This window comes from Armigeres subalbatus, chromosome 2, assembly GCF_024139115.2.
Source record: "Armigeres subalbatus isolate Guangzhou_Male chromosome 2, GZ_Asu_2, whole genome shotgun sequence".
In the NCBI taxonomy this organism is placed as follows: domain Eukaryota; kingdom Metazoa; phylum Arthropoda; class Insecta; order Diptera; family Culicidae; genus Armigeres; species Armigeres subalbatus.
This window is the reverse complement of record NC_085140.1, coordinates 75,520,220-75,547,305: the sequence shown is the minus strand read 5'-3', so window position 1 is coordinate 75,547,305 and position 27,086 is coordinate 75,520,220. Positions and strand designations below refer to the sequence as shown.

General features: G+C 38.2%; 1 protein-coding gene across 16 annotated transcripts in view; it reads left to right on the top strand.

The window, feature by feature from the left end:
* LOC134209193 (proline-rich protein 36-like) overlaps positions 1 to 27,086 on the top strand; it is a 182,387-nt gene that overhangs the window by 119,605 nt on the left and 35,696 nt on the right. For 15 of the 16 annotated variants that reach the window (XM_062685176.1, XM_062685180.1, XM_062685188.1 and 12 more), the window contains one exon: positions 14,662 to 15,060. In XM_062685176.1, coding sequence (XP_062541160.1) covers positions 14,995 to 15,060 — 66 coding nt within the window. In that variant the 5' untranslated portion in view covers positions 14,662 to 14,994. The remainder of the gene's footprint in view (positions 1 to 14,661; positions 15,061 to 27,086) is intronic. The other variant, XM_062685179.1, reaches the window with a different exon arrangement.

Below are 27,086 nucleotides of genomic sequence, written 5' to 3'. Positions count from 1 at the left end.
GAAAAGACAGAAAAAGGGGGAAATCGAAGACGGAACGAATAGAGAATAAGGAAGAAGGAAAAAGGGAGAAGGAATAAGGAAAACGGAAGAAGGAAGAGGGAAAAAGAAGGAAGAATGAAGGAAATTTTTTAGAACTTTATTTGATTTAATGATTTTTTAGTTGGTAAAGAGTTTATACAAAAAAAGGAAGAAGAAATAAGGAAGAAATGAGTAGGGGAAGGAAGAAAGAAAATAGAATAAGAGACAAGGAACAAGAAAAAGAGAAGAAAGAAGAAGGAAGGAGAAACAAAGAAAAATTAAGAATGCAAAAGGAGGAAGAAGGAAGCTGAAAGAAAGCGAAAGGAAAAAAGTATGAAAGAAGAATGAAAACGGAAGACGGAAGGAAGAAAGAAGAAGGAGAAAAAAAGAAAATTGGAGGAAATTGGAGAAAGAAGGAAGTAGGAAGAAAATATAAAAAGAAGGTAGAATGAAGTCCTTCTCGACCTTTTGTCCCTTTCGACGGTTTGTCATTTCTTCCTTTTGTCCTTTTTGATCTTTTGTCATTCGACCTTTTGTTCCTAACCCAGTTTAATGTGTATTGTTCACACTCTGTGAGTTGATTTCATTAGGGACGCAAAAGTTTTCAAAATGGCTACGAAAAAACAGTACGTGTGCAAAAAAATTTCATATGTATTTTGAGAATAAGGATCTGTCGCATCGTGCCATCAGGAAATAGTTGTGAATCGAAAGTTCCATGGAGTTTTGTATCATAAAACGGTTCGAAGAACGTCTGACTGTTCATCGGAAGCAAGGATTTAAAAAAAAAAATCGGAAGGGTTGTGTACAAGACACGACCGCAAGGTAGACGTTGGACAACGTAAGGATACTATTGCAACACAATACGCATTGTAGTTTATTATGGTTATGATTTTAGTGTTAACTAAAGTACTGTTGTTTTGGCTATTCTGACACATTAGATAAACTTTATAATCAACATTTGAATTCCAACCATTACTATTGAAACGCAATCAAAGATGAAATGGCCACCCACTTGAAATGTTGAAAATAATTTATTTATTTATTTCAACTAGTCTTTGAACTGGTCGCACAGACAGATACAACTATTCACTAATCCTATTTCTAAACATTAACTTGGACAAATTAAAATCAAATTTCGCAGACACTTCGTTAAAACGACGACAACAAACATTGAAAGGGTTGTTTTGCCCGAAAACAGTACGATGAACAGGAAGACGAAGGATTTCTAGTATTTCTAGCCGGAACTTTGAGATCGATTTTCCGAGCAGTCGAAGTTGCTGCTTAATATGTCAAACACGAATAAGCGCTGCAAGAGAATCCTCCTGCTAGCCAACGTTGGCAGATGTACCAAGGCGCAACGATGCTCATATAGTGGCAAACGAACGGGATCGTTCCATGGCAGGAGGCGAAGAGCGAAACGAAGGAAATTTCGTTGAATTCGTTCGATCTGGTTAGTGTTAACGGCCTGATATGGTGCCCAGACCAGCACACCATATTCAAGAATGCTCCGTACATGTGCACAGTAGAGTGACTTCAAACTATAAACAACGGTGAACTGCTGCGTATTGCGCTTTATGAAACCAAGCACTGCGTATGCTTTTGCAGTCGTTACTGCAATGTGCTGAGCAAAATTGAGTTTTTCATCCAGTAGTACTCCAAGATCCTTGACAGTGTTGACTCGGGCGATGCTGGCAGATGACATCATATAGTTGAAGACAGTTGCATTCCTCGTTCGACAAAATGAAATCGCATTACACTTCTTGACATTTACTTCCATTTCGTTCAACTTACACCAGTTCAGTAATGTGTCAATGTCGGCTTGGATAGCATAGCACTCAGCAACTGATGACACTACACGAAAGAATTTTAAGTCATCGGCAAACATTAGCTTTGGAGATTTAATTGCAATGCAGAGATCGTTGACAAACAATACAAAAAGAAGTGGGCCAAGATGACTGCCTTGAAGCACACCAGATGTGATAGGGAAAGTGTCCGACTTAGTTTCGCCAATGCGTACGCAAGCGCTACGTTCCGTAAGATACGAAAGCACCCAGCTCGTCAACAAGGTATGTAGACCCATTTTGTCCAGCTTTTCTACACAGTAGCGGTTAATTTGCACTTTGAACACAATAACCTTCCCTTGTATAAAATGGTGGTCCTGAAAAGAACCAATTTATTGGTCGTGCAACAGAACCAGATCCAGAATTATGCAAGAAATTTTCACTGGAGTGCCGCTGACGCCGACGATAGGCACTTGACAGTTTGCCGCTTAAGCGTTACAGATGCAGAAACCAGCGCTATCGATGCTAGGATCGCTACCAACGCCATTGTTCAATCCGCTCTCCGTTCCCGCTCTTCGTGACGACTCACCGTGGATCATAGTATAGAAATGACGCGCAAGCGCGAATCATGGGCCTTTTTATACCCGGAGAAAATAAAACGGCGAGTCGCAAGGCCCGTAACTTAAATCATTCTGATGTCCGTGTTGGGAATGCATGATTCTGATTTGACACCCAGCACCCAGCACGTTGCCCAACGTCAAAAAAACCGTCTGGTTGACGAAGACGTTCACAAACGTTTAACGTACGATTAGGGTTCAGAAGTCCCTAAACCGTGACGAGAAGTTGTACGACCAGAAGTGAACGAAACCACACGGCAGGATGACGAGACATATGTGAAAAGGCGGACCTAAACCAGATTCCAAAAAAACAGGGGTGGCATTGCGCATCTTGACTCGAAACGAGCAAACCATGCAAACTGTCATACGAAAGAGCTGTCGAAAGGAGATGCGCAATGAGGCCCCTGTATGTGACTGCCAAGGCTTCTACCTCTCCTGAAGGCTCACGACGGTCCGACGATCTTCTGGCCGGATTTTGCATCATGCCACTACATGACGGACTTGGTTCGGAAAATATTTCATGATCCCCGTAACAACCCTGTATCTAGGTTAAGCAGAATCAACACTTTTTGAAAAATGTTTACAAAGTCGACGGGAGAATTGAGGCGCGCCATACTGACCGCCAAGGCGTCAACGAAAAGGCTCGAAAGTTGATTTATCTGCCGTTTTGTATGGAAGAAACATTCAGCGCTGGTCATAAGAAGCAAAAGCTCATAATTATATAATTATTCAATTTCACAGAACTTTTTTGATCTTTTCATATGAATGCTTCGTGTTATCATTCTTCAATTAGAACTTTCTTGCTTCGAAAAAAAATTTTTTTTGGAGACATTTTTTCATCTTTCTAAGAAGATTTCATACCTTGGAAAACTGTTTGGTATAATGGATCAACCTGCAAGTCATACTGTTTGACATGAAAATATTCGAAATCATCACCAAACAATTTGCTCTACTAACTTAGTGTAACACCAGTAGTGCTTTCTAACCACATTGCAATTCCACAGAAAGGGGGGTGGGGGTAGTGAGGACTAAGACGACGACAATGACGGCAACGTCGACAGCGATGACAGCTAGAAATAAAAGAAAAACGCTGCAGCAAAATTCCGTGACGATTGAGTTGCTTCTCTCGTCTTGTCTGGCTGCCGCGCCGCGTGTCTACCGTACGTTAGTTTACAGTACGTATGATGGTCCGAACCAAACGAACCAACTAACGACATAGCGCGCGCGAATGGCTGCCACGGTTGATCGCTGTGCTGCACAATTGAATGAGACAGATAAAAATTATCAAAACTATCAATCATTCTGCAAAATTGTAAAAGCCCTGAATACATCGTCGGGTAATAGAATGAGCTCTTCTTTATAAACTTATGGAAATATCGCACTAAATATAACTCTAAGTAAATTATACTTTTCTTCAAGACTAGTTTTGGTCGCCCTCCCATGGTGATTCGGCCCATTGTGCGTTGGTTCTGCACTGCTAAGGCTAAGTGAAATAAGTGAATGAGCACCCGTGACATAGTTAATAAATCTGTGAAAACCGACACCGAAATTGAGTGTTTCGAGGCGGTAAAACAAATAACTACACACCACACTCCTGCCGCCGCCCGGCTTTAACTAAGTTCGTCGCCAAGTCGTGTCCGTGTGTTGTTATTATTGTTGCTATTTTTGTAGCCGTTGTTACTGTTGTTGTTGTCGTTGTTGCACGATTTCTTCTTGCTGCTGCTGTCCTGAGTACATAGTCAACCAGCCTGTGAGCAGTCGGTGCAATGGGATGGACCTTCCACGAAATTGGAAACGAACGCGCAACGAAATGGACGGCCACGACGCGGTGGCATTTTGCTGTTGGTTCAATGCGGTTGCGAAGTGCGATTCGAATCGGCTCTTTGGTCACGGTTCAGTTGACGTAACTAACTGAAGTGAACGAACGAAATGGAACGGACTTGTGTGTAAGTCTGGTCAGTTCAATGGTGCTAGCCTACCCAAAGTACCTATTACTGAACCCAGTGCTAGCTACCGTTTCTGATCATGAGTGATGTTTTATTGATACGCAATAAAAAGTATCGTTTGTGGCAAATTCAGTAAAGTCAATAAAGCTTTACAACTTATACCGGCTGCAATCAAGTTAAGATAATTAAATGAAGGTTTCTGACAGGCGGCAGTGAAATCGGAACTGATTATTTTAATCATGATTGCGCCGAGTGACTGATAAACTGTTATTGTGCCTATTTTGGTACTATGTGTATTTGCGCTTTTCGAGATTCTGTTAAGGTGAAACGGATTTACCCATGTGCCCTAATTTGGAAAATTTTATGAATAAAATGACCATTCAAAGCATTGTTAATGATTTTACTAGCTTTGATCGAAGAAATACTCATTAGGTGCACACCGACCTGGTAAGCAATTAAAGCTTGTATTATCGCACCAAAAGAGGAACTTTGAATTTAAGCATTTTTTTAAATGAAATTCACGCGCCCTCAGCACATGATTACTAATACTAATGACCTTCAATGCGTCTGCTTCCACATGAGTGTCTTAAAAAATAGAAGAAACTTGTTACGTGGTGTCTTTGGTGTGTTGTTGCGAGAAAATCAATACAAACTACATCATCTCAATCGATTATTAACAGCTCATTTATATGAAGGTCGATAATTAAACCGGCGTGTTGGACATGATATATTGATTTCGTGCTACAAAGTTATCGAAGCTACAGCACAAAAACGCTAATCACTCGGGTGGACCTACTGTGTCTAACGCTAATGACGATGACCACCTCTGCAGAGCGCAGTGTGTCACCATAACTAACCGTTTTCTAGACTACTCAATTTAGTCTACCGCAGCTCATTCGTTCACCACCATGTACACCGCCCCAGCCAGCCGTCCCTTCTGATTTGATACAAAAAGAAAAAGAAGCAGAAAAGCCAAAGAAACGCGCAAAACACACGCTTCACTGCGTACTTTTCAACAAATTAGCTGTATAATCAATAATAAGCTGCCACTTTAGCGTAGCCGTCTCTTTTCACACTTAGTCATAACGATTAAGAGTGGCGAGCAAAACGAACGAAACGAGCATCAGCCAGCCAGCCAGCTCGTCGAGAGCCGCGATCCTCCAACAGCCGATCCCGCCGACCGCGTGTCGTTCCGCGATTGCTGTCGTCCTGTCCGGTTTGGTTTGTTGAGGGGGGAGAACGTTACCGAACGCACAAATTATCAATTTATTGTGAGTTGCTGGTCGACGAAATAACACAAAATAATCCTGAAGCTAGGAACAGTACTGGTAGTACTGGTAATACAGAGGCATTTTCATTTTCTTAATGTATTGTTGAGTTAAATTTAATTGCAAAAAAAGTTTAGTTTCTAAATAGGAATAAAAATAAACTCTGAAAACTTACAAGTTAATTTTATTTGTTTGATCAAACGCCGATTTGAAAAAGTACCCGGGATTGTTAGATTTGAAAGCCTCCAAGGATTATGATGTTGGCTTTTGAACTCACGACAACGAACTCCTGGTGGCCAGTTAGAAACCAGTAATGCGGAATGACGAAGATGTGAGCTGACGACAACTGTCCTTGAAGAAACCAGATATTTCAAACTCAAAACTTTGTTGGCTCCCTATAAATGCATATTTCTCCCATATGAATAGAAAACCCGGCAAAGATAAGACAAATGTGCGATTACAGGCAGTAAAGCTTCACATACCATTTGATTTAGGGGGAGATCCCCCAGTGCCAGACACATAAACCATCTAGCCTAAAACTCTCTAATTATCCGGATTATGTTTACTTGTATACCATATAAGTACACAAAATATGATCTTCAATAATTCATAAAAACTATGTTTGATCATTTGAACACGTTTTTAGACGATATATTTTGATGATGAATTTTGGTGAAAACTTTCACGATTCAGAAAAGTGTCTCCAAGTACCGGACACTATTGCACCATGTTCAAATATGATTAAGTTCCTGTTGCGTGAGTAAAGACAACATTTAGAATAGTAATGTTTATCACTAATGCTTTTAGTTGTAGATATTAAAACAGGGTGTCGACTACGTGAAAAAAGTGTACATGTAGTTACTACCAATGACCCCCATGCGTCTGTGGCATGGACGTCCGTTCGTCACGAGCCTGCTCACCTCTTGGGGATCTCAGGGCCGGCATAATACCGCACTAAGGAAGACTTACTTGATCTCTTAATTTGTTTTTAACCTAAAAATCAAACGTTTGATGCATGCAAATAATGTTCGCGACACAAGATAATTTGTTACTAGGGGTTTTATCAAGCGCATTTATTAAAAAGACTAATTTTGGGAAGAGTACACTTCACTGCTCTACAAACTCACTGTTGCGATGGGCCGGCGACGTCGTGGGGGCCGGAGTACCGGCGCGTTCTGCCGGAAGGGATGGGATCTAGCTTGACCGAACTCAGGAACCAGCTTTGCGATGTCGGTTTCAACTACCGACGGGCTTCACCGTGAGAAATTATGCTGACACGGGCTTGAGGAACTGTTTGGTGACGTACAGTCCCGTTCGACCTTCTGGGAGGCGTTGCACCACGTGGGTGGTGCCACTTACCGATGTGATTATATCACCACGGTATTCACTTTTGTTCGTGGATTGGTTCACTAATCACACGCGATACTAAAGCGTACACTTGAGCTGAGCGAGCCGTTGCTCCTTAGGCTGATGACATACTGGGAGCGAAGAGAAACGAAGCGAATAGGTTGGAGTAGGAATGGGCGTTTTTCGGAAAAATATCGATACTGCCGAATCGATGTTTTTATTGTCGAAAAATCGATGTCGAAAAATATCGGCGTTGAAACATCGATATTCCGATATATCGATACGCCCGAAAAATTAAAAGCACGAGCAAAAAAAAAAAAAAAACAGGGTTAGTTTAGATTTTTTATTTCAGGTCATCGAATCGCACATCAAAGTTTCGCTGTTTCGCAGTTTTTAACAGATTGTGCCTAATGTGCTATATTTTTGGAATTCAAAAAATCAAAATCCGATATCCGCTAGAAAAAATCGATACAGTCAAATATCGAACTTAAAAAAATCGATACGAAATATCGATTAATCGGAGCGAAAATATCGATTCCCGATATATCGTATCGGTATCGCCCATTCCTAGGTTGGAGACAAACAAAGCGAAGTGAAGCGGCGATCAAAGCGAGCCATGACTGAAAGCGTTTTTCAGAGTGATGATCTTGCAACAGATACAAGTATAAAAACATGGATTTCGTCAGATAGAGATTCAGATAGATAGGGGAACGGTTCGGCACTTCATCCCATAGCTCCTATTTCCATCCTATTAAAAACAAAGCAATGAAAAGGAATTTGATTTGTTTCTTATTTTTGTAATTTTTTCATCAGTGAGCACGCGGGTTAGAAAAAAGAAGCGAAATGATTGGTGTTGTATTTCTTTTTTTTCCGACAACGATTTTCTTATCTATCGGATTGTTCCCGAAGTTTTAATATGCGGACATAAGCAAAATTGCGCAAACCCGATTTTCGTTGAAGTTGTTTTTTTTTCGCGGTGATCGAGATTTACGCAGTTTTAACGGCATTTCAAGATACACGGCACGGTCTCTGGGAGCAGCAAAATATGTTCTTTTGTTTCAAAGTGTTTCTAAATGGACTGCGTCAAAATATTCCCAATTGTAATGAGTACCGCTACTATGAAATACATCAGATTTGATCCGTACATGTAGCTAAAACCATATTTATTTTAATGTTTTCATTAACAAATAAACAATGTTGCCTGCCTCTCCCGCAATACTTTTCACTCACAGCCATTTTACACAACTGCGAACGAGGGTAAACTCAAATCAACAAACATGCAGAAGTGATCCTTTGCGATCTCGCGGCAAAGCACTCTACGAACTGCTTCACCTCTTTGGCTACCTCTTCTCGCCTTTTCTCATCGCTTCCACTATGCCAGGTATAAGCGATATCCATACATCACTCATTGAGGTAGCTTCCACGCGGACGCTTCGTTTCTCTCTCAACTCTTCCAATCGCCCCTCTTCTCTCCCAGTATGGCATCAGCCTAACGTTTAGCTCCACTTCTCAAAAACGCGATAATGTGCGAGCCAAGCTCTTTAACTATTAGCACTTAACTTCTTTAAAACTTGCAAAATTAACTTTGTCGAACTATTCTTCACGCTATCCCAGGATCAAGAGAGCTTTGCTCCCTTGGGATGGGGCTTTTATAGCTCAGTGGGCGCTGGTCGGGTTGAGTCGTCCGTTCGGTTCGTCCATCCCATCAAACGATCATCGGGTTCGGATCTTTGCGCGCTTCGTTGTTTCGAGCAGTTGGATTTTGGTGTGGACGCAATATTGAGTCTATTTACTTCATATGATTCGTGAACGAATTCCGTTTATTTAGACTTAAATTGAACGTTTTTTATATAATCAAAATCATTATATTGCATGAGGAAATCTACTTTTAAATACATATCTATTTATTTTCAAATTAAAAGTTCATCAAATTTTTGAAAATATGTTTGAAAACTTTGGAAAAGGTTTCAATATGCACATGAGTTTGGGGTTGCAATCTGGGAAATCAGCAAGAGACAAAGTGAAGAAATTGTTTGTGGAATTCTTCCAGGAAATTAGTCTAGGAATAATTTAGTAAATTCATCCAGCAAATCCTTTCCTAAATTCATTTGGAAGTTTCTACACAAGGTATTCTTTTCGAGTTTCCTTACAGAAATCTTTTAGATTTTTCTTTTTGCATTCCATCGGATACTTCTTCAGCAGTTCCTGGAAGATTACTTCAGGAATTCCGACGAATATTCCTTCTTAAATTCCTCCAGGAATTTCTTTTAAAATTTATTCCAAAATTCCTTTAATAATCCCTTCGGAAATTTATTTAGAATCTCTCCCAGGATTATTATTCCAGAAAGATAATTTTTGAAGAAATTCCTACAGGAATTTCCAATGGAATTTTTAGATTTTACTGCTAAACGGCCACTCAGTCTTCAATTTAGTGAAACGAGTATGTTGTTTACCCGACGTTTCGACACGGAGATTGTGTCTTCCGATTTTTCTTTGATTGTGTCGTATTTTGTTTATTATTTGGTTCAACTTTAACTGACGCGGTTGATTTTTTTTTGTAAAGCTATGTCCATTTAGAATCCGGAATAATAAAATCATCTGTATCTCGTACAAATAAGGGTAATATATCAAAACAAAGCTAATTTTCTGTACTTTAAGGAAACAATTATGATACAAATCATTTCTTTTTGTTTCTAGTGAAAATTCGCACCTTCTTCTTTATTCCTCTCATCAAAAGTTGCACACCTCCGAAGTCAACTTCCTTGGCACATTTGTTCCACATTTTGGTCATCTGAGTCGCGTCCCGAGCTGTTTTTCCACTTTTCTTAAGCTTCCGTTTCATTACTGCCCAAAATGTCTCGATGGGCCGGAGCTGTGGGCAGTTGCGTGGATATATTTTATCGATGAAATCTTCGTTATTATCGCGGTACCACTGGATGACTTCCCGGCTGTAGTGGCAACTCGCCAAATCTGACCAAAACTTCACGGGACCTTTATGGGCTTTATGGAAGGTAGACCGCGGTTTTTGAGACATTCCTCCTTGTACAGCTTCGAGTCCATCGTCTTATTCGTCACAAACACTTAGGTCTTTGCTCCACAGCTGCATATCCCTTGCCAAAATCATCTGTTTTTTTGCAAGTTTGTCCAAAAAGCAAACTTAAACTTCGCAGGAACTACTCCTCGTGCCGTCGCCATGTAGAATTTTTGGCTAGGAAGCTGTCCGAAATCCATTTTGACGTAGGTTCCATCGTCGATGAGCAGGATTATCAACGTGGGTGTGCAGATTTTTTTTCTCTCCTTTCGGCTTCCATCTGGAATAATTTTTGACTCGCTGCTCGAAACATCGTGAAATTTATACCACAGCAAGTGGGCGCCTAGGTAGACAAACCACTGTAAAAAAATTCTTGCAGCGGTCACTTTCCGTGCTGCTGCAATACAATAAATGATTCCGGATTCTAAATGGACATAGCTTTAGGTACATTTCTTTGGAATCACAGTCGTCAAACGAAAAGAGAAATTCAATACCAAAATTTTCAAAACGATGTTTGTAAACAAAGATTCAAAGATTCTAAATCCACGGATTTGACGAATCTGAGAGCATACCCACGCAAACCAACACCATCAACACGTTGTAGGTGGAGGCTTCTGCTATCTGTTGATGGTGTTTGTTTGCGTGGGTGTGCTATCAGATTCGTCAATTCGACGTTTGAATCTTTGTTTACGAAAGCAGATAAGTCGTTCTGAAAATTTGGTATTGAATTATAAAAACAAAATCCAAGAGAATCCAAAAAGGAATTTCGGATGGAATTTCTATAGGAATTTCCAAAAATATTCCTAAAGGGATTCACGAAGGAATCTCTAAAGGAGCTTTTGAATGCATTCCTAAAAGGAATTCCGAAGGAGCTCCAGAAGATATATTTGAAGGAATTACTGGAGAAATTTGAGAATGTAAGAAATGTTTGAAATTCGTCATGGAATTTTCAAAGCAATTCCTGGAAGAAGTTTTGAAGAAATTTATGAAAGAATCTCTACAGTTTCTCTCAAGTTTTTCCAAAGGAATTTCTAAATAAATTTCATTAAGGATTTACGTAAGGTTTTATCTAAATGAATTTTAGAAGAAACTTTTTGATTTGCAGGAAAATATGGTGTTGACTCTCCCAAATTGGTAATTTTTGTATGGAATTTGGAAAACTTGGTTGAAGTAAAAAGAGCTTCCTGCAAAATTTATTGCGGTCACATATACTTTTTATTACAACAAAATGATCGTTGAAAAATTTCAAAACTCAGTTCGTTCGGCTAAGCGAAATTCCTCCCCAATTCCGAGATTTAAACATTTTAGTATGAAAATAGCGCTCTACCGCGTAGCTTCCCTCAGACTTTAAATCATTTCACAGATTTCGGTGAATTTAGCTTCAATTCATCGAAATCTCAACAGCAGAATTGTTCGGTAATTATTTCACCAAAATTTCTGCGATTTTTTCTTTGTTCAACTGTCAAAATCACCAAAAATCTGTAAAAAAAAATTTTTAATTTTTTTTTAATTTTTTTATTTTTTTTTACTTTTTATTTTTATTTTTTTCAACTAATTTTATTTACTAATTATCTAATACATGCATTCATCTCTTAGACTAGGTGTTCCGTGTTTTCTTAACACTATCATCCTTATTTGCTATGTCATATTTTTAGTTATTATTAATACATTTCAATTGCCTCTGGCAGTTAGATTTTTTTTTCCTCTGGTTGAATTGAACCATGTAGGAATTACAATTTTTTCAACTTAAACTAAACTTAATAAATCTGTAAAATTATTCACCGAACAGTTCTGCTGTTGAGATTTCGGTGAAATTTCACATAAATCTGCGATTTATTTTAAGTGTGTTAGAACGAATTGTAGGAGGCTAAAAGGACTTAATGGAGCAAATATTATACTGGTCAAAAAATTATTTTGCACTGGAAAAAATCGTTAATTATTGTAAAAAAGGAAATATCTTAAAAACCCATCTTTATTTATTCACAATTTTTTTACCACAAAAACTTGACTTCAAATCACACATTTTAACGACATCAGTTTGATGGAAAAGTTAAAAATATAAAAAGGTTTAGTGGAAGCTATTTTTGGTTCATTTTTCCTATTCCCAAGACAACACATATATTTGACGCTGAATTATGATTCCTTGGTCAATTTTGAACAAAAATGCAGTTATTTATTTTATTCCTAAGTATTACGGTTTCGAGATATTTCAAATTTAATTTTTAAAACTGAAAAAAAAGTATTCCGCCCTTTTTAAAACTTACTCGCGATTCTTCATCACCAACACTAGTACATGAAATTGCCAAAATGTGTACATCTTGATGTTGATGTACACATTTTGGCAATCTCATGTACAATCAATCAACAATCTGTTTGAGAGTTGGGATTGAATGAATTATTGTTATTAAGCCATAAAAGGAAGGTACATATTAATATGTTAATTATAATGATGTGTTCCTGAATTCGACACTGGCTCTATCTGAGTGCCTGACAGATGCAGCCATGAACAGAGGAAAGGAAGAAGAAGAGTATAGTTTGTTTTATATAAACTTGTTCGTTATTTTATAAAATTTGTTCGATATTTGTTGTTTTACTCCTCCTTACAACAACATATAAATAAAAAATGTTGATATTATATGAACATGTGTAGCTGGGATGTTATTTTATGTTATTCGTAAATAGCATAAAAATAACAAAACTTCATAGCACAGCTAAATTTGTTATTATTATGATGTTAGTTTGTTTTTCACCTCTACCCGGGACCGGATACAGACATTGATTTTGCACCACAGTTACATTATAATCTAACAAATGCTGATTGTTATTTAAAATTTGACTAATATTGACCATCTCCACATAATCAGAACGCATTCGATTTATTTTAATACTGTATGACCTCGTATTAAGTGATTTTTGATTTTGTTTCTTTAACGATTAAGCGAGAGTTAATTATTCTTCTTCGGACCGAACAATTATTGATTGCACACAAGTCGTTTTTCACGTGGTTGACGTTTTTGTGCGTTATGGTTTTTAATTGCAATAAAACTGTTAGTCAAGTATCAACTACTGCCCAGTGATTCTCATTTCATAAGATCCTCACCATTTTACGATTTCATTGCCCCTAAGTATTCAACCCCTATATTGATTCGTTTCGTACACATCTCCCCTGATGACTTACTTGCTACTTGGTGGTGGCCGCTACTTATACCGTACATGTGTTCTGCTGTGAGTGAGCGCACTCTCCTCCGCATTGGTTGGCTAACTGTTACTTGCCAAATGACGACGACGACGACGACGGCCAACGCAAATTGTTATACATGTAAGCAGATTGACTTTTAACTTTGGCTACGTCCCAACTGGTGCTTGAGCTTGAGCCGCGGCCGACGATGATGGTTTGGCCTGGGACTGGGTATCGCGCCGCTCACTGTAAGAGATGCCGGGGTTCAGAAGTGGAATTTGTGAATCTCCATTTCAGGGTGCCTTGCGATCAACAAGCCCCAAGCTCCCCACCCGTTCGGTATACTTCTCAACTGTTGTATGCACGGCTTAGAGTTGGTCGAATGGACGATGATGGTAAATGAAATAGTGTATTAACATAATTGAGCATACCAAGTTCCGCACCGCATGCATGCTGAATTACTGCTCCCAGTGGAACCCGTAGTCGAAATATAAAATGGAACGTCCATTCCGTTGGAATAACGACGACGACGACTGCCAAGGGAAGTCATTGCTCGGTCGTCGTACGTAGGCATCCAATTTCGTGTTGCATGACGTTCTGGTTCTGTTGTGGAAGCAACCCAAGTTTGGTATCGAGGGTGAAATGACTATTTCCTGAGGGAATTAAGTTGGTCGTTTCGCTGGCTTTCTTTTACAGCGTTGCGGGTGAGCCCTGGGCGGCTCAATGTTTTCCTCAACGACGTCGTACGGTCTCATTTTACAGTGAGCTTGGATTTGTTGAATACTTAGTCGGTTGTTGTGATTTCTTCGTTCCGATTTTATCTTGCATGCCTCTTCGTACCTGTTTTGGCTTTCTCAGGTGAAATGGCCGAGCTGTGTCATCTTGGCTCGGGTTGTTTCTACTGACCAGATGTAGTTATCGGGTTTCGGCGGTGCGGAAACAGCTTGTTTCGTGCTATTTAGGTCATTTGGATGTCATGTCACTTGCCACGTTAATTACACTTTTATTTGCAGTGCTGGTGACATTGGGTAGTTTAGTCAAGTTTATTATCGGTGTTGGTGAGCATATTCACATTCTCTGACATCATTATGCTAATCATTAAAAGTAAATTGTCTTTAGAAAGTATTTTTAAATCATTTAACATACCTAGGATGTGTTTTCAAAATTATTTGAAATAAGCATGTAAAATTCCATTATGACAGCTCGCATTTTGTGCGAAAATACTACATTTAAGATAATCGTTGATTTTTATATTTTTCAATATTTGATTTACATATTTTTATTTTGACAAGATAGTTTTTGCAATGGTTAGTTATTTAGAATTTTGTTCGTCGAAAATTGGCATTTCAAACCAACACAATTTTCTTACTCTGGCAAAATAATTTGCTAATTGCACGGCAACGGTCTTCTTTTCTTAGAAATGCAATAATCGACAATCGATTGTAATGTTTCCATCTTGTTTATTCTCCTTCCAGGAATTGCCACCGTCTAGCAGTCATCCCATCGGCAACAACTCGGTTCCATAATTGAAGATCGGCCGTACCAGACAGACTGCAACCCCGCCCGCCCCACAGACAACGGTTTCCCACGGTGTCCAGTCCCCTAAAAACCATCATCGACGAACCTGGCACCAGTGCGGGAGCCTGCAGCAACACCGGCACCACTAATCAGAATCTGCAGCAGTCAGCCTAGCAGCTGCCACCCCGCCGACAAAACGGCTCATCCGACGAAGTGCCCGTCTTCTCGTCGCCCTCTGCTGGTGGAGGTCGTACTAGGTCGTCCGGCAGTGCTGCTTGAGAGGGGCTAATATGGCCACACCGCCAACCGAGGGAGAAATCAGAGTGGGTCCCGGCCATCAGGTAAACGATATCTATGTACGTACGCCCAAACGTCCTAAAACGAACCTGAAATCAACTCGCGGTAGTAGACAATGCGGAGAATGGCGACTGGATCGCATTTCATAGAAGTTGGGATACGTTGTGTGTGATTTGCGATTTAGTTATTGGTTCCCATTTTCGGTAGGATCGAGCTTATCTCCCGGATTCGGTATTTTTTCAGCGAAAACGTAAAAAACTCTCATTTCCTTGCGGTTCGGTCGTTTGTCGGTTAATGTTTCCCGAGCCGTAAACTGTTTATTTGTTTAAACAGAAGAAAGCAAACACATTTTCTTTTTGGGGATTGAAACAAGTGAAAAATGACTCCGGTTTCCGCGATAAGCACATAACTTATTACAGCTCAGCGAACAAGACATTCATGAAGTGAAAAATCTGTATGTGCTATCCTCCTATGGGGTGAATCAGATTTTTTCGTTTTACAATATAATTTTGTCTGAATTAAAAGGCAATTTTTTTTAACCAAGAGAAGCTTCATAATTCAAGTACTCAAGGTAGGTCAAGTCAACGTTATACTGAAAACGCATTGCAATAAAAAAAAACTTTTATGAACGGAAGGTATTTCGATTTGATGGATTCGGAATAAGACATATAGAAAAGGTTTTTTGACTTTTCAAACGTTTTTCTTAGGAGTAATGTGAGTAGACAAAACATTAATATTATGAAAACAACGGAGGCGAAAAAATTAACCCACATACATTCAGGGCTGGTAGCAAATTGTTTTCTAGGGATTTATTATTATGATGCGATAATTTTCGTCAAACAGAGAGAAGGGGATGTTGGCATTTCGGCAATAACTGATTATACAGTCTTCCATGTTTTTAAACAAAACACAAAACATTGTGGATCGACGTTTTCTCGATAACTTTTCAATGTAGGGAATTACAATGAAGTCCAGTGAGCTATCCCATCGAATGGAGCATTCATTTGCATTTAATTCGATTGAGTCTAAAAAATGGTTAACATAAAAAAGCGGATAAATAATTACGCACAGACAGACCAGTATTTTGACTATGCGAGACAAAAAAAAACTCGAAGAAATATTACCAGCCCTGTACTTTAAACAGCTCGCGGGCAAGCGCATTCGTCGCTAATCTTTCATCTGTGGCAATTTTTCTTTGCCTCACATTCAATCCTCTGTGCGATGAGATACAAGTCCATAAAGGCATGTAAACACGTGCTGCTTGCTGATGCTGTAAATGTTGTTTTTGTGGGGAATGCTTTTTTCAAGAGCTGCTGTTCGGTTTCGGTTCCGACGGCGGTACTGGTGGAGATGAGCAAGACTGGGACGCGAGTCCACTCGTTGATTTTGTGTCATGTTGTTTTGCACTGAGTTAAGGGTTAAATTGTGGTGATAACTATCGGTTTCATGAAAACTTGTGTGCTTGATGGATTTATATTATTTATGAGACTTTCCTTAGTCGTGCGGTAAGATGTGCGGCTACGAAGCAAGACCGTGCTGAAGGTGGCTGGGTTCGATTCCCGATCCGATGTAGGGAATTTTTGGGTTGGAAATTTTCTCGACTTCCCTGGCAATAAAAGTATCGTCGTGTTAGCCTCATTTATATATACGAAAGCAAAAATGGTAGCTTACCTTAGAAACCTCGCAGGTAATAACTTTGGTAGTATCTAATCAACACTAATAAAAGAATCAATTATTCTTGGAAGCGCATGCTGCGCTGCGGGTGTCCAGTTAGTCTTGCGAGCAAAGGCGTAGAATTGCCAATCCGAAGATGGTGAGTTCGATTCTCGGTCCGGTCTAGGATGTTATCGGATGGGAAACATTTTCGATTACCTAGGCATCCATTGTACTTGCCACACAAGATATATACTCATTAAGCACTTCCACAGTTATTAACTGCGAGGTTTCTAAGCCAAGTTACCATTTTTAGTTTCCGTATACCATGAGGCTAACACGATGATACTTTTATGCCCAGGGAAGTCGAGACAATTTCCAATTGCCTAGACCGGTACCGGGAATCGAACCCAGCCGCCCTCAGCATGGTCTTGCTTTGTAGCCGCACGTCTTACCGCACGGCCAAGGAGGGCCCGTGCTAATTGAAGACTAAGTTGAAAAGCAGGCCAAGTTCCAGTTGGAATGTAGAGCCATATAAGAAGAATAATAATAAGAAGAAAGATGCGCATGCAAAAAAAGTGTCAAATAGGAATCAACGACAAAGCTTTGTTTTTGTCAAAAATAATAATGACAAAGATCTGAAAAGAATTGTCACCATCAAAAGAAGACTATTTTGTTACTAGCTTTTTATTCCGATTTTTTTTAGCAAATTTCGGTTTTATGCTATCATAGTTTCTGCTTTTATGGAAATATTCGATAATCTAACTCTGATTGCTAAAATAGCATCGTATTCTCGGAAAAATCAGAGAATGCGAGGCAAATCGTTTGTGCCATTATTGTGTTTGGTATCTGATGAAAACTTGTTGCGAGGTGCGTTTGTCAGTCACAAGAATTGTTGATGACAAAGGCTATTTTGTTAGGTGTTAGCTGAATATTGATTCCCAGGCAAGGTTGTTACGACTACGCGAACTTCGCGATTTTCGCGGATTTCGCGGTTTTTGCGGGTTTGGCGCGGATTTACATAATAATTTTGAGGTTTTGCGCGGCTTTGGCGCCGATTTTCAGATCTGTTCAAATTCAAAATAGAGTAGATTTTCAATTTCAAATGTTGTTGAGAATAAAATTCATATTTAAATTGTATGCTTACAAGAATTTTCGGCCATTTTCCGACACTTACTGAATGCCATACGTTAAACAACTGTTATAAGGGTATAGAAGTCACTTGTTGTCTTTTTTATCCGAATCTGCAAATATGGCGCATACAAAACACGTCTATTGAAGGTCATCGACACCCATTATTTTTATCTCGTCAATTTCGTCGTTGTTCTAAGAAATTTGTCAGATTTGATAGAGTTTCCCCTCTTACAACGAATCATTAGTTTTTTTTTTAAATATCGCTTCAACACATATGAATGCATTCATCTAGACCGAATCAGGGTTAATATGTTTATCAACATTACATAAAAAAATCGTTTCTTAATCAACGTGATAGTTAATACATTTTTGAAAAATTCATCACAGAACCATACTGTACTGTTTTGTGTACCAACACTAACGTAGCTTTTCGATGTTTGTCATTGTTTAAGTCCAATATGTAAGTGTTAAGATTGCAGCATTTAGATTAGTCCGTGAAATTTGAAAAAAAAACGACGAGTTCATTGATATAAAATAAAAAATTCAGCTGGTAAAGACCCTTCGATTTGGTAAGAAGCCTCTCGGAGGCCAGTTGGAATGTGAATTTTATTCCATCTCCATTTGCCTGATTCCTGTTTTCGTAAGGTTTTCGAGGTATCCTGAAGTCCAGAAAATGATTCAAAATTTCCCGACAATTACCCAACTAATATATAATTGAGACGATTTAGTCTTCAAGATTATAGAGAATGATTATGGGTGGATCAAAAAGGTCAGGCACAAACGATGGATTGGAAAGTTTCAAATATGGTGAGTCCGTTCCATACTTAAAAAAATATATATGTATATAAAAACTGATTTCACTAAATACGGTCTGAGTTCAACGATGTATATTTATGATGTATCATGGATATAAATCTTGATCCCGGAAGTATAAATATATTGCATATATCCATTTGATATCTGAATGTATTTATGCGGGGCTTACTGTTAGTGATAGTGACCTCGGAGTGGACATGAAATACCAGGCACTCTGAAATGGGTCACTGGAGCTGCAGTAGAGCTAGCACTTTCTAACTCCCGGATTAAATCTGACTGTTTTAACAGACAGCTTTCTTCCATAACATCACTGCCAGACAGTGGGGGTTAGTTTGTACACACACACACACACACACACACATCTCCATTTGCCTGATTCCTGTCGTTGGTAATTCCCAAGACAACGTAGGGAAATCTTGAATCACAATATATGTACCTTTATTTGAAAATTTTGGAGGTATCTCTGCAGTAGTTCCAAGAGTAGTTTGATTCCTTCCCAAATTTCTAGGGAAAATTTTTAAAGAAATTCCCAAAGGATCCATCGCAAGAATTAATAAAAACGCGGAAAAGGAAGAATATCTGCACTTATTGTCGTCGAAGATATTTTCGTCGATATAATCGAATATTTCCGCTGAACTTCCAGTAACATATACACAGGAATTTCTTTTAAAAAATGTGGATAATCTCTCGTAAAAGTTTCTAGGATAACTTTCCGCAAGATTTCCTGTGAAAATTCCTGAAGAAATTCCTGTTCCAAATCTTGTCTTCTGGATTACATTCTACGAAACATGAGAAACTATGTTAGTTTTTTTTTAATTTCTTCCTGGGTACAAATTTAAATAGTTTTTAAATTCTAGATTGGAAGTGGGGCTGGGTCGGCCACACCTCACGTAGGGGTGGAAACGAAATCTGTAAACAAGCATTATACTGGAGCCCAGCAAGATCTAGCAGTAAGAGGAGGATCTGAGAGAACAAGCAAAATACGTGGCTCGCAAAAAAACGCGAAAAAAGGTATTGTAATTATGATAACTTTGTTATTTAATATGTTTCTCGGCTCCGTAGAGTTTTATATAAAACAAAAGATCTAGCAGTAGAGACAGACCCAGAGGCTCATGGTGATGCAGCCTCAATTTAGAAATAAAATAAGTCGACCGAAACCTGGCAACAGTTTAAAAGGAGATAGCTGGACATCTCTCAGGATGGAGATCTTTCAAGTCGACCCTTTGCACCACTCAGGTTGTACAGGACCCATAAACAAGTCACGTAGGATGGGTGGTAATATTAACTTCAATTTTCATACTTTTTTCAATTTGGTAACAATTTATGATTTTTATCTGTGTTCAAGTATACGGAAAAGGCACGTTTAAGTTTGAAATAATTATAAAGTCACTTCACTTGTATGGAGCCGCACATATAAATGGTGGCTTTATAATTATTTCCTACTAAAACGTGCCAGTTCAGTAAACAAGCATACAAATATCGATCATTTATTGAAAATTAGGATCATTTTAGGCAGAGGTATGTCCTTAATCGAATAGCTAGAATTCGTGATTTTGATACTCAAACATGATCATTTTGTATGGAAAACAGCGATGGTGTTATAATTTCCGGTTTAGATAAATTCAGAATCATATTAAAAATCAGTAATATTATCAAAGTGACGAAATCGGTTCGCCAAAATTCTTGAAAACGAGGCAAAAAGTAACATTTAATAAAACACAGTTAAAGAGAAAACGATCAAAAAATTGATATTTCGCGTATATTTAGCCATAATTTAGTTCTGGGTCGCGCGGATTTAATTTTTATCGGCGCGGATTTGGCGCGGAACATATTTCACAAACCCCGTAACAACCCTGCCTGGTTATGATATACCGCAAAATAAGAGCGACACTGGCTTGTTTGTGATAATGAACGTTTTTCCATTGAAAATACTCGTAGCCAGTACTGCAAAATGTCGTGATCGTCAAAAGACAGAGAGCAAAGAGATACAAAAAAATTGAAAATATCCTCGCCCCCCTAAGATTTTTTGACCATTTTGTAAACTTTTGAAGGGGCAACGAAAAAATCGGATAATTTTGAGGAATTTCAAAACATTCTTCAACCAATCGAGGAGTTCGTACAATTGAGCTTAACGTCGCTCATCACGCCCAGATGCTTTAATACCATCACGGAATTAACTGTGTAGGTCCCTACTTATATCCTCGCTTGCTGCAACCCATGAAACGTTCTATTTCTCCCTCTAAACCAAGTCGTGAATTGATTATCCTGGGACCGATAAATATCTTAGACACTTTAGACACTAGACACTTTTTCAAGCCACTTCAGACCTTCGAAGTTCTTTAAATCGTTCTGGAGTTCAGATCGTTGGTTCTATAAAAATGCGATCATTGGTTTTATAAAAACAACCAAGTCTCGAATGTTATATTGTTGTACCGATTAGTGTTTTAGATAGATAGGTCCGTTGGGGAGTAGTAATGTTACTCATTCGATACTCTTTCAAGCTACTTCAGACCTGCGAGGTTCTCCGAAACGTCCTGTAAGTTCAGCTTATCAGTCTTCATTGTTACAATTTTTCCAACGGTAAATATTCCAGTATGTCCGTTGTGGAAATGATTTCAATCCCTAATTTTTCGAGCTTCTTCTGAAGTTAAAGGTTGTCCAAACGTCCTGGAGTCCACACCATTGATTATGTGGGATCAGGAATTCCAGTGAGTCAAATGCTTTTCAAAAGTAATTTTATTTCCTAACATCTTTAAATCGCCCATGAGTTCAGATCATTAGTTCTATGAAATTCTAAAATTTGAGCCTTATATTTTCGTTTATATACCCACTGAAGCTGATTGGATACATACAGCACGGATGCTGAACATGTGGCAAAAATTCGTATGTAACGGGTAGTTACTTTGTCAAGATCGTTCTGAAGAACTTTGAGTATCTTATATTCATGGAAATGTGGTTTTCGTGATACACATATGCTTATTGAACCTGGCTTATCTGTTAGATACTTTGCTGCCGTAATCTGAAAAAGTGACGTTTTAACCATTTTCCGAAAATGGTATTAACGAGTAGTACTCATCGTGCTCTTTAACAGAAAAACTCTGATTAATCTACCTAGTGGTGTTGGTGCCTTTCTGGTGCTAAAAAAGCTAAAAGTGTTTTTAGCGTGTTTTGCGCATAAAAAATAGTATTTTGGCCAAAACTTCTGATCCCATAGTCGAATCTGGCCAATTTTTAATAGCAAAAAATGGGACAGGATTCTCAGTCGAATGGAACTTGTTGCGAGTGATTCGGCCAATGCTAAGTTCCAAAAAGTGTGTTTATAAAATTTTGTACACGTACACACGTACACACATATACATACATACACACAAACAGACATCACCTCAAATCGTCAAGCTGAATCGATTGGTATATAACACTATGGGTCTCCGAGTCTTCAATCAAAAGTTGGGTTTTGGAGTGATCATATAGGGCACTGCACGGAAACATCTCTCTCTCTCTTTCGTTCCTCATAAATTTTAACGTTTACTGGCCTTGTTGTTTTCTAGTTTCTTTGCAGCGAGGAAGGGACAAAGCAGTCCGTGCAGTGCCCTATAGCCTTTTTACCTATACACTTAGCATACGAGAAAGGCAAAAAGGGAAAACTAGTATGTTGACCATACGTCACTTTTTCAGATTACGGCAGTTTGAGCTAAAATTTCCAAATCGAATTTTTTGGACTTTTTTTTTTGTTTTTGAAGCCAAATGTCTTAAAAATACATGAAACGTCGAGATCTGGTGTTATCTCGGAATTGTGACTTTTTGGGACATTTGGCATAGCAAAATTCGAAGTCAATAAGTCAAAAATTTTCAGTCTCAAAGTCAATAACGTTCAAAAAAAAGTATTTTCGAAGTAACACCCGATGCTGACGTTTCATGCATTTCTAAGACATTTGACATAAAAAAATTGAATACGAAAAAAATTCGAAATCTCAAAAAGTCAATTTTTTAGGGGAAAAAACTCGAGATAACACCAGATCCTGCCGTTTTATGCATTTCTAAGACATTAGCTTGAAAAAAGTATTGAAAAAGTCCCAAATGTTTTTTAAGTTCCAAAGTCTTTTTTTTAATTCTTCGCTATAAAATGGTCCCGCAAACCTAATGTCCCCTCATATGTAAATCGGGGAATGGAATATAACCCTAGTAGGGTATCTGTTCCTATATCAATAACAATAAGGCAATGCGCATATGAAATGCATTGATTTCTCACCCAATAATCGAGAAACATGAGAATAATTATGCTCACCTCACGTAATTTTTAATTGAGAACAATTTGGCATCTTCAAAAACGAAATTATTATCACATTCTAGAAGTATTTAGCTAAAAAACATCATCACCGCCATGTACCTATTTCAATAACATTCAAAAACAGTTAATCCTATGCTTGTACCTATATCAATAATACTGTTTCCAACATAAAATACGCACACCATTACTTGTGTGTATACGTAACGATATGATTGCAGTGATGCCGAATTCGTCAATGTTTTGTATTTGAGTTGAAATATAATTACAAAATTACAGTTTTTGTTGTAGTTTTTCAACTTATCAGTTTAATTTTATGTTCATAATAGATAATTTTTCGATATACCTTATTCTACAAACATAAGAGTTGAGTTTCACAATAAAAGCTCATTCAAGCTTTTGAAATAAAAATCTAGGTCGGCAACCCTTGAGAGTACTGCAAGCCATGTAAACAGTTTGGAATACGGACAAGGGTAATTTAGACGTTGTTTGAAATAAATCTATATCAAACTATAGGAAATCGCGTTGGTTTTTCAAGTATAATTATATTTATAGTAAAAATGTGATGTGCTTTATGTGTTGTGAAGTGAATTTTGAAAGAATACATTTGTGTTGACTTGAAATTGAGTGGAAAACAACGGCGTGAAAACAGATGAATCTGCTAGTAGCAATCGAGCAGTGCATCAAACCATCAGTTCAGAGGTAGGAAAATGAAGAAAAAGTGCTTTATAATTTTATCTTTTAATAAATTGATTCATGTGAATTAGAATATTACATAAACAAAATCTTGAATAATATTCCAAACATTCAAGAATTTGTTCCACCCATTATTGTGTACATACGATGTGAGAAATTGTAATTAAATTGATTTTTTATTTGGTTTATCGACGGTTGAGATTAGTATACGGGCTGTTATTAATATGGGAACAGATACCCTACCATATTATAGTGAGTAATTTGCTTGCAAAATAAAAATATTCTTGAAAATGGTGGTTTTGTTTCTCTATACCTCGTAATGTTTAAGGAATGAACAACATTTATGCTAGAAAAATGTTTTTTTTTTTACTATTGCTAATGAAAAAAAAAAATGAAAAAAAAAAAATTGTTTTGCCTTACATTTTTTTAGGTGTTAACGATGGCCCTTGAATGGTTAAAATAGAGTTCTTAGATGTTCCTTCATATATTCTTCTTCTTCTTCTTGGAATTACATACCCATACTGGGACAGAGCCGCCTTGCAGCTTAGTTTTCATTAAGCACTTTGACAGTTATTAACTGCGAGGTTTCTAAGCCAAGTTACCATTTTTGCATTCGTATATCATGAGGCTATTCGTATATCACGATGATACTTTTATGCCCAGGGAAGTCGAGACTACTTGGTATTGACACTCTTCAAATGAAAAGGGATAGATCGCAGGTTGCCTTCGTGCCCAAAATCGTGACTGGTGAAATTGACTCTCCGGAACTTTTTATGAGGTTAAATCTTTATGCTCCGGAACGAACAATGCGTCAACGGAAGGTCGAAATACGTATCAGCAAAGATAACAAAACGTGGTGGAATCAAATTGAAAGTACTAAACTCGTCTTAGTCTTTGTAACATTTGTATAATTTATCTCAAATGGGGCAAGATGAGCACCCCATTTTGAAATAATCCAATTGTACAGCGGTTCTCAACCACTTCAAACTTATGCTTTCATTGAGGTATCCCCTATTTTATTTTCGCTGTAAATGAAGATAAGATAGGGGAAAAGACAACTTTGGTAGATTTTGTTCTATTATTGTCAGCGGGGTTTTTGTCGACCAAATTTTATGAAATTTGGTCACAATGTTCTTTGATATGCAATGAATGTTTAGGCAAAATTTGAAGATAATCACTCATAAAAAAACCCTGACAATAATAGAACAAAACCTGCCAAAGCCGTCATTCCCCCTATATTAAAAACAACAAAAATTGCCTGAAGTTACCATTATTCCGTGAAACTTTCTGATTCAAATTGGTTTTATACATCAAGCTTCCCACAAGACTTTTGGAGACTTCCGAGCCTCTAGGAAGGAAGCTTCCAAGCCTCCTGAAACTAAGATTATGACTTACGATCCCCTTGATAGGGAGTTTCCTAATCTCCGATGGATCATTGTGGCTGCCGAGACTCTTGAAAGGAGGCTTCCGAGCCTGATTTCTTATATTCAATGTGATGTTGATGGTATCGATGAAACATAATAATATATCGATCTCAAAAACAGTTTTATTGTTTCAATATAACCAATGCGCATTAGAAGCCCTCCTTAACCGTGCGGTAAGACGCGCGGCTTCAAAGCAAGACCATGCTGAGGGTGGCTGGTTTCGATTCCCGGCGCCGGTCTAGGCAACTTTCGGGTTGGAAATTGTCTCGACTTCCCTGGGCATAAAAGTATCATCGTGTTAGCCTCATGATCAGGGCCGGATTTAGCCAGAAGGGGGCCCCGGGGCCGACTGCTTGTGGGGGCCCCAAAATGTACAAAACAGGTTGGTTTAGTACATAAGATTTGTGGGGGCCCGGGGCCACGCCCCCCCCCCCATAAATCCGGCCCTGCTCATGATATACGAATGCAAAAATGGTAACTTGGCTTAGAAACCTCGCAGTTAATAACTGTGGAAGTGCTCAATGAACACTAAGCTGCGAGGCGGCTCTGTCCCAGTGTGGGGATGTAATGCCAATAAGAAGAAGAAGAAGCATTAAAAGCTATTATTTTTTGATAATATTGGTGCTCTAATACATTTCAGTTGACAAAATTGATTTTTAGAAGCGTGCACAAAGAATAAATTCGAAGACGGTAAAGAAAAAGATTCGGAATGTGTTTCAAATATTTTAATGCTTATTTTAATTACATTCCCTGAAAAGTGGGGATTTTGATTGAAAGTTTACTTTCAACCGTTGGGCGGCTACGGCAACTGAGAGGAATGCGTGAATGGTAATTCGACCAACCGACCGACCGATATGATACGACGACGCGTTGTTTGTTTTTATTCTGAACGAAATGAAAAGGAAATGAGAGAGATTTATCGTTTTCGTTGGGAGTTTCGGAGTGTGTGAAATATCCGAACAGCGGATCGAGTTTCGAATTAGGTTTCTATTGATTTCAATTGTGTAGAACGGAGGTGCTCTAGAAAGAAAATGTAGCTTTCAGTAGACTTGAAGAAGTTGTTTAGATATCTAAAATTGTCCTCTCATCGTTTATTTGTTACTATAAATATCGTTATAAACACCCGGTTGTTAATTTATAGATGTATAGGTATAAAGACTACGCACTTGATTGCAACTGCTTGAAGACATCATCTGGCCATATGCATAGAAACCCTTTTTTTAATACCTTTCATAGTGAGATAAAAGAATATTGTTTTGGATTACTCTAATGATTCTTATCTACTATCAAGTAGGTATGAGAAATTGCTTTTAATCTAATCGGTTGCATATTTCTATTTTTATAACCATTGCAACATCCGGTTTGTGTTAAAAAATATTGAAACTGATAAAAAAGCGTAGTAGAATCCCAAACAGTACTAGCACGTACTAGAAAATGCCACTCACAAAAGATCGGTGGCACGCTAAATTGCTAAACTACTGCTACGGTCACAATACCACTTTTTCTCATGGTACAAATTATTACCAAATCAGTCTATTTTTGACTCGACGATATATGAATCGCATTCTTATAAAGAAGGATTTAACTTTGTAACGTAAATAAAATGCGCTTCACTTAACATAATATATCAAAGTCTTTGCATTAATATTAAAACATTTGATTGAATGCATTGAGTAATCTAAATCCACAACAAACTTATCAAAGATCACAACGAATGTTGAAGCATGCACGATTTTACATGAATTATCTATCAACCACTGCTTTCCAATGATAAATTGTTTCCCCTGCGGCCAAGATTGTTACTTAAGGAAGGGACTGGAACAATGGATTTCAATTGTATCGGCTCGTCATCATTTGATTGATGTGGAATTTACCTCTCTTTTGATCGAATGTAAGACATTATAAGACATCTGGTGCCTATCTATCACTCGATGTCATTGAATAATTAAATTTTTACTCAGGTTCATCATATCAGTAAAAACCCTGATTAATAAACCTAGCGGAACTAGCCACTCTCGTGCATCAGAAAAGGCAAAAAGCACAAGCCAAGTAAAAAATAGCACTCAAATATGGATAG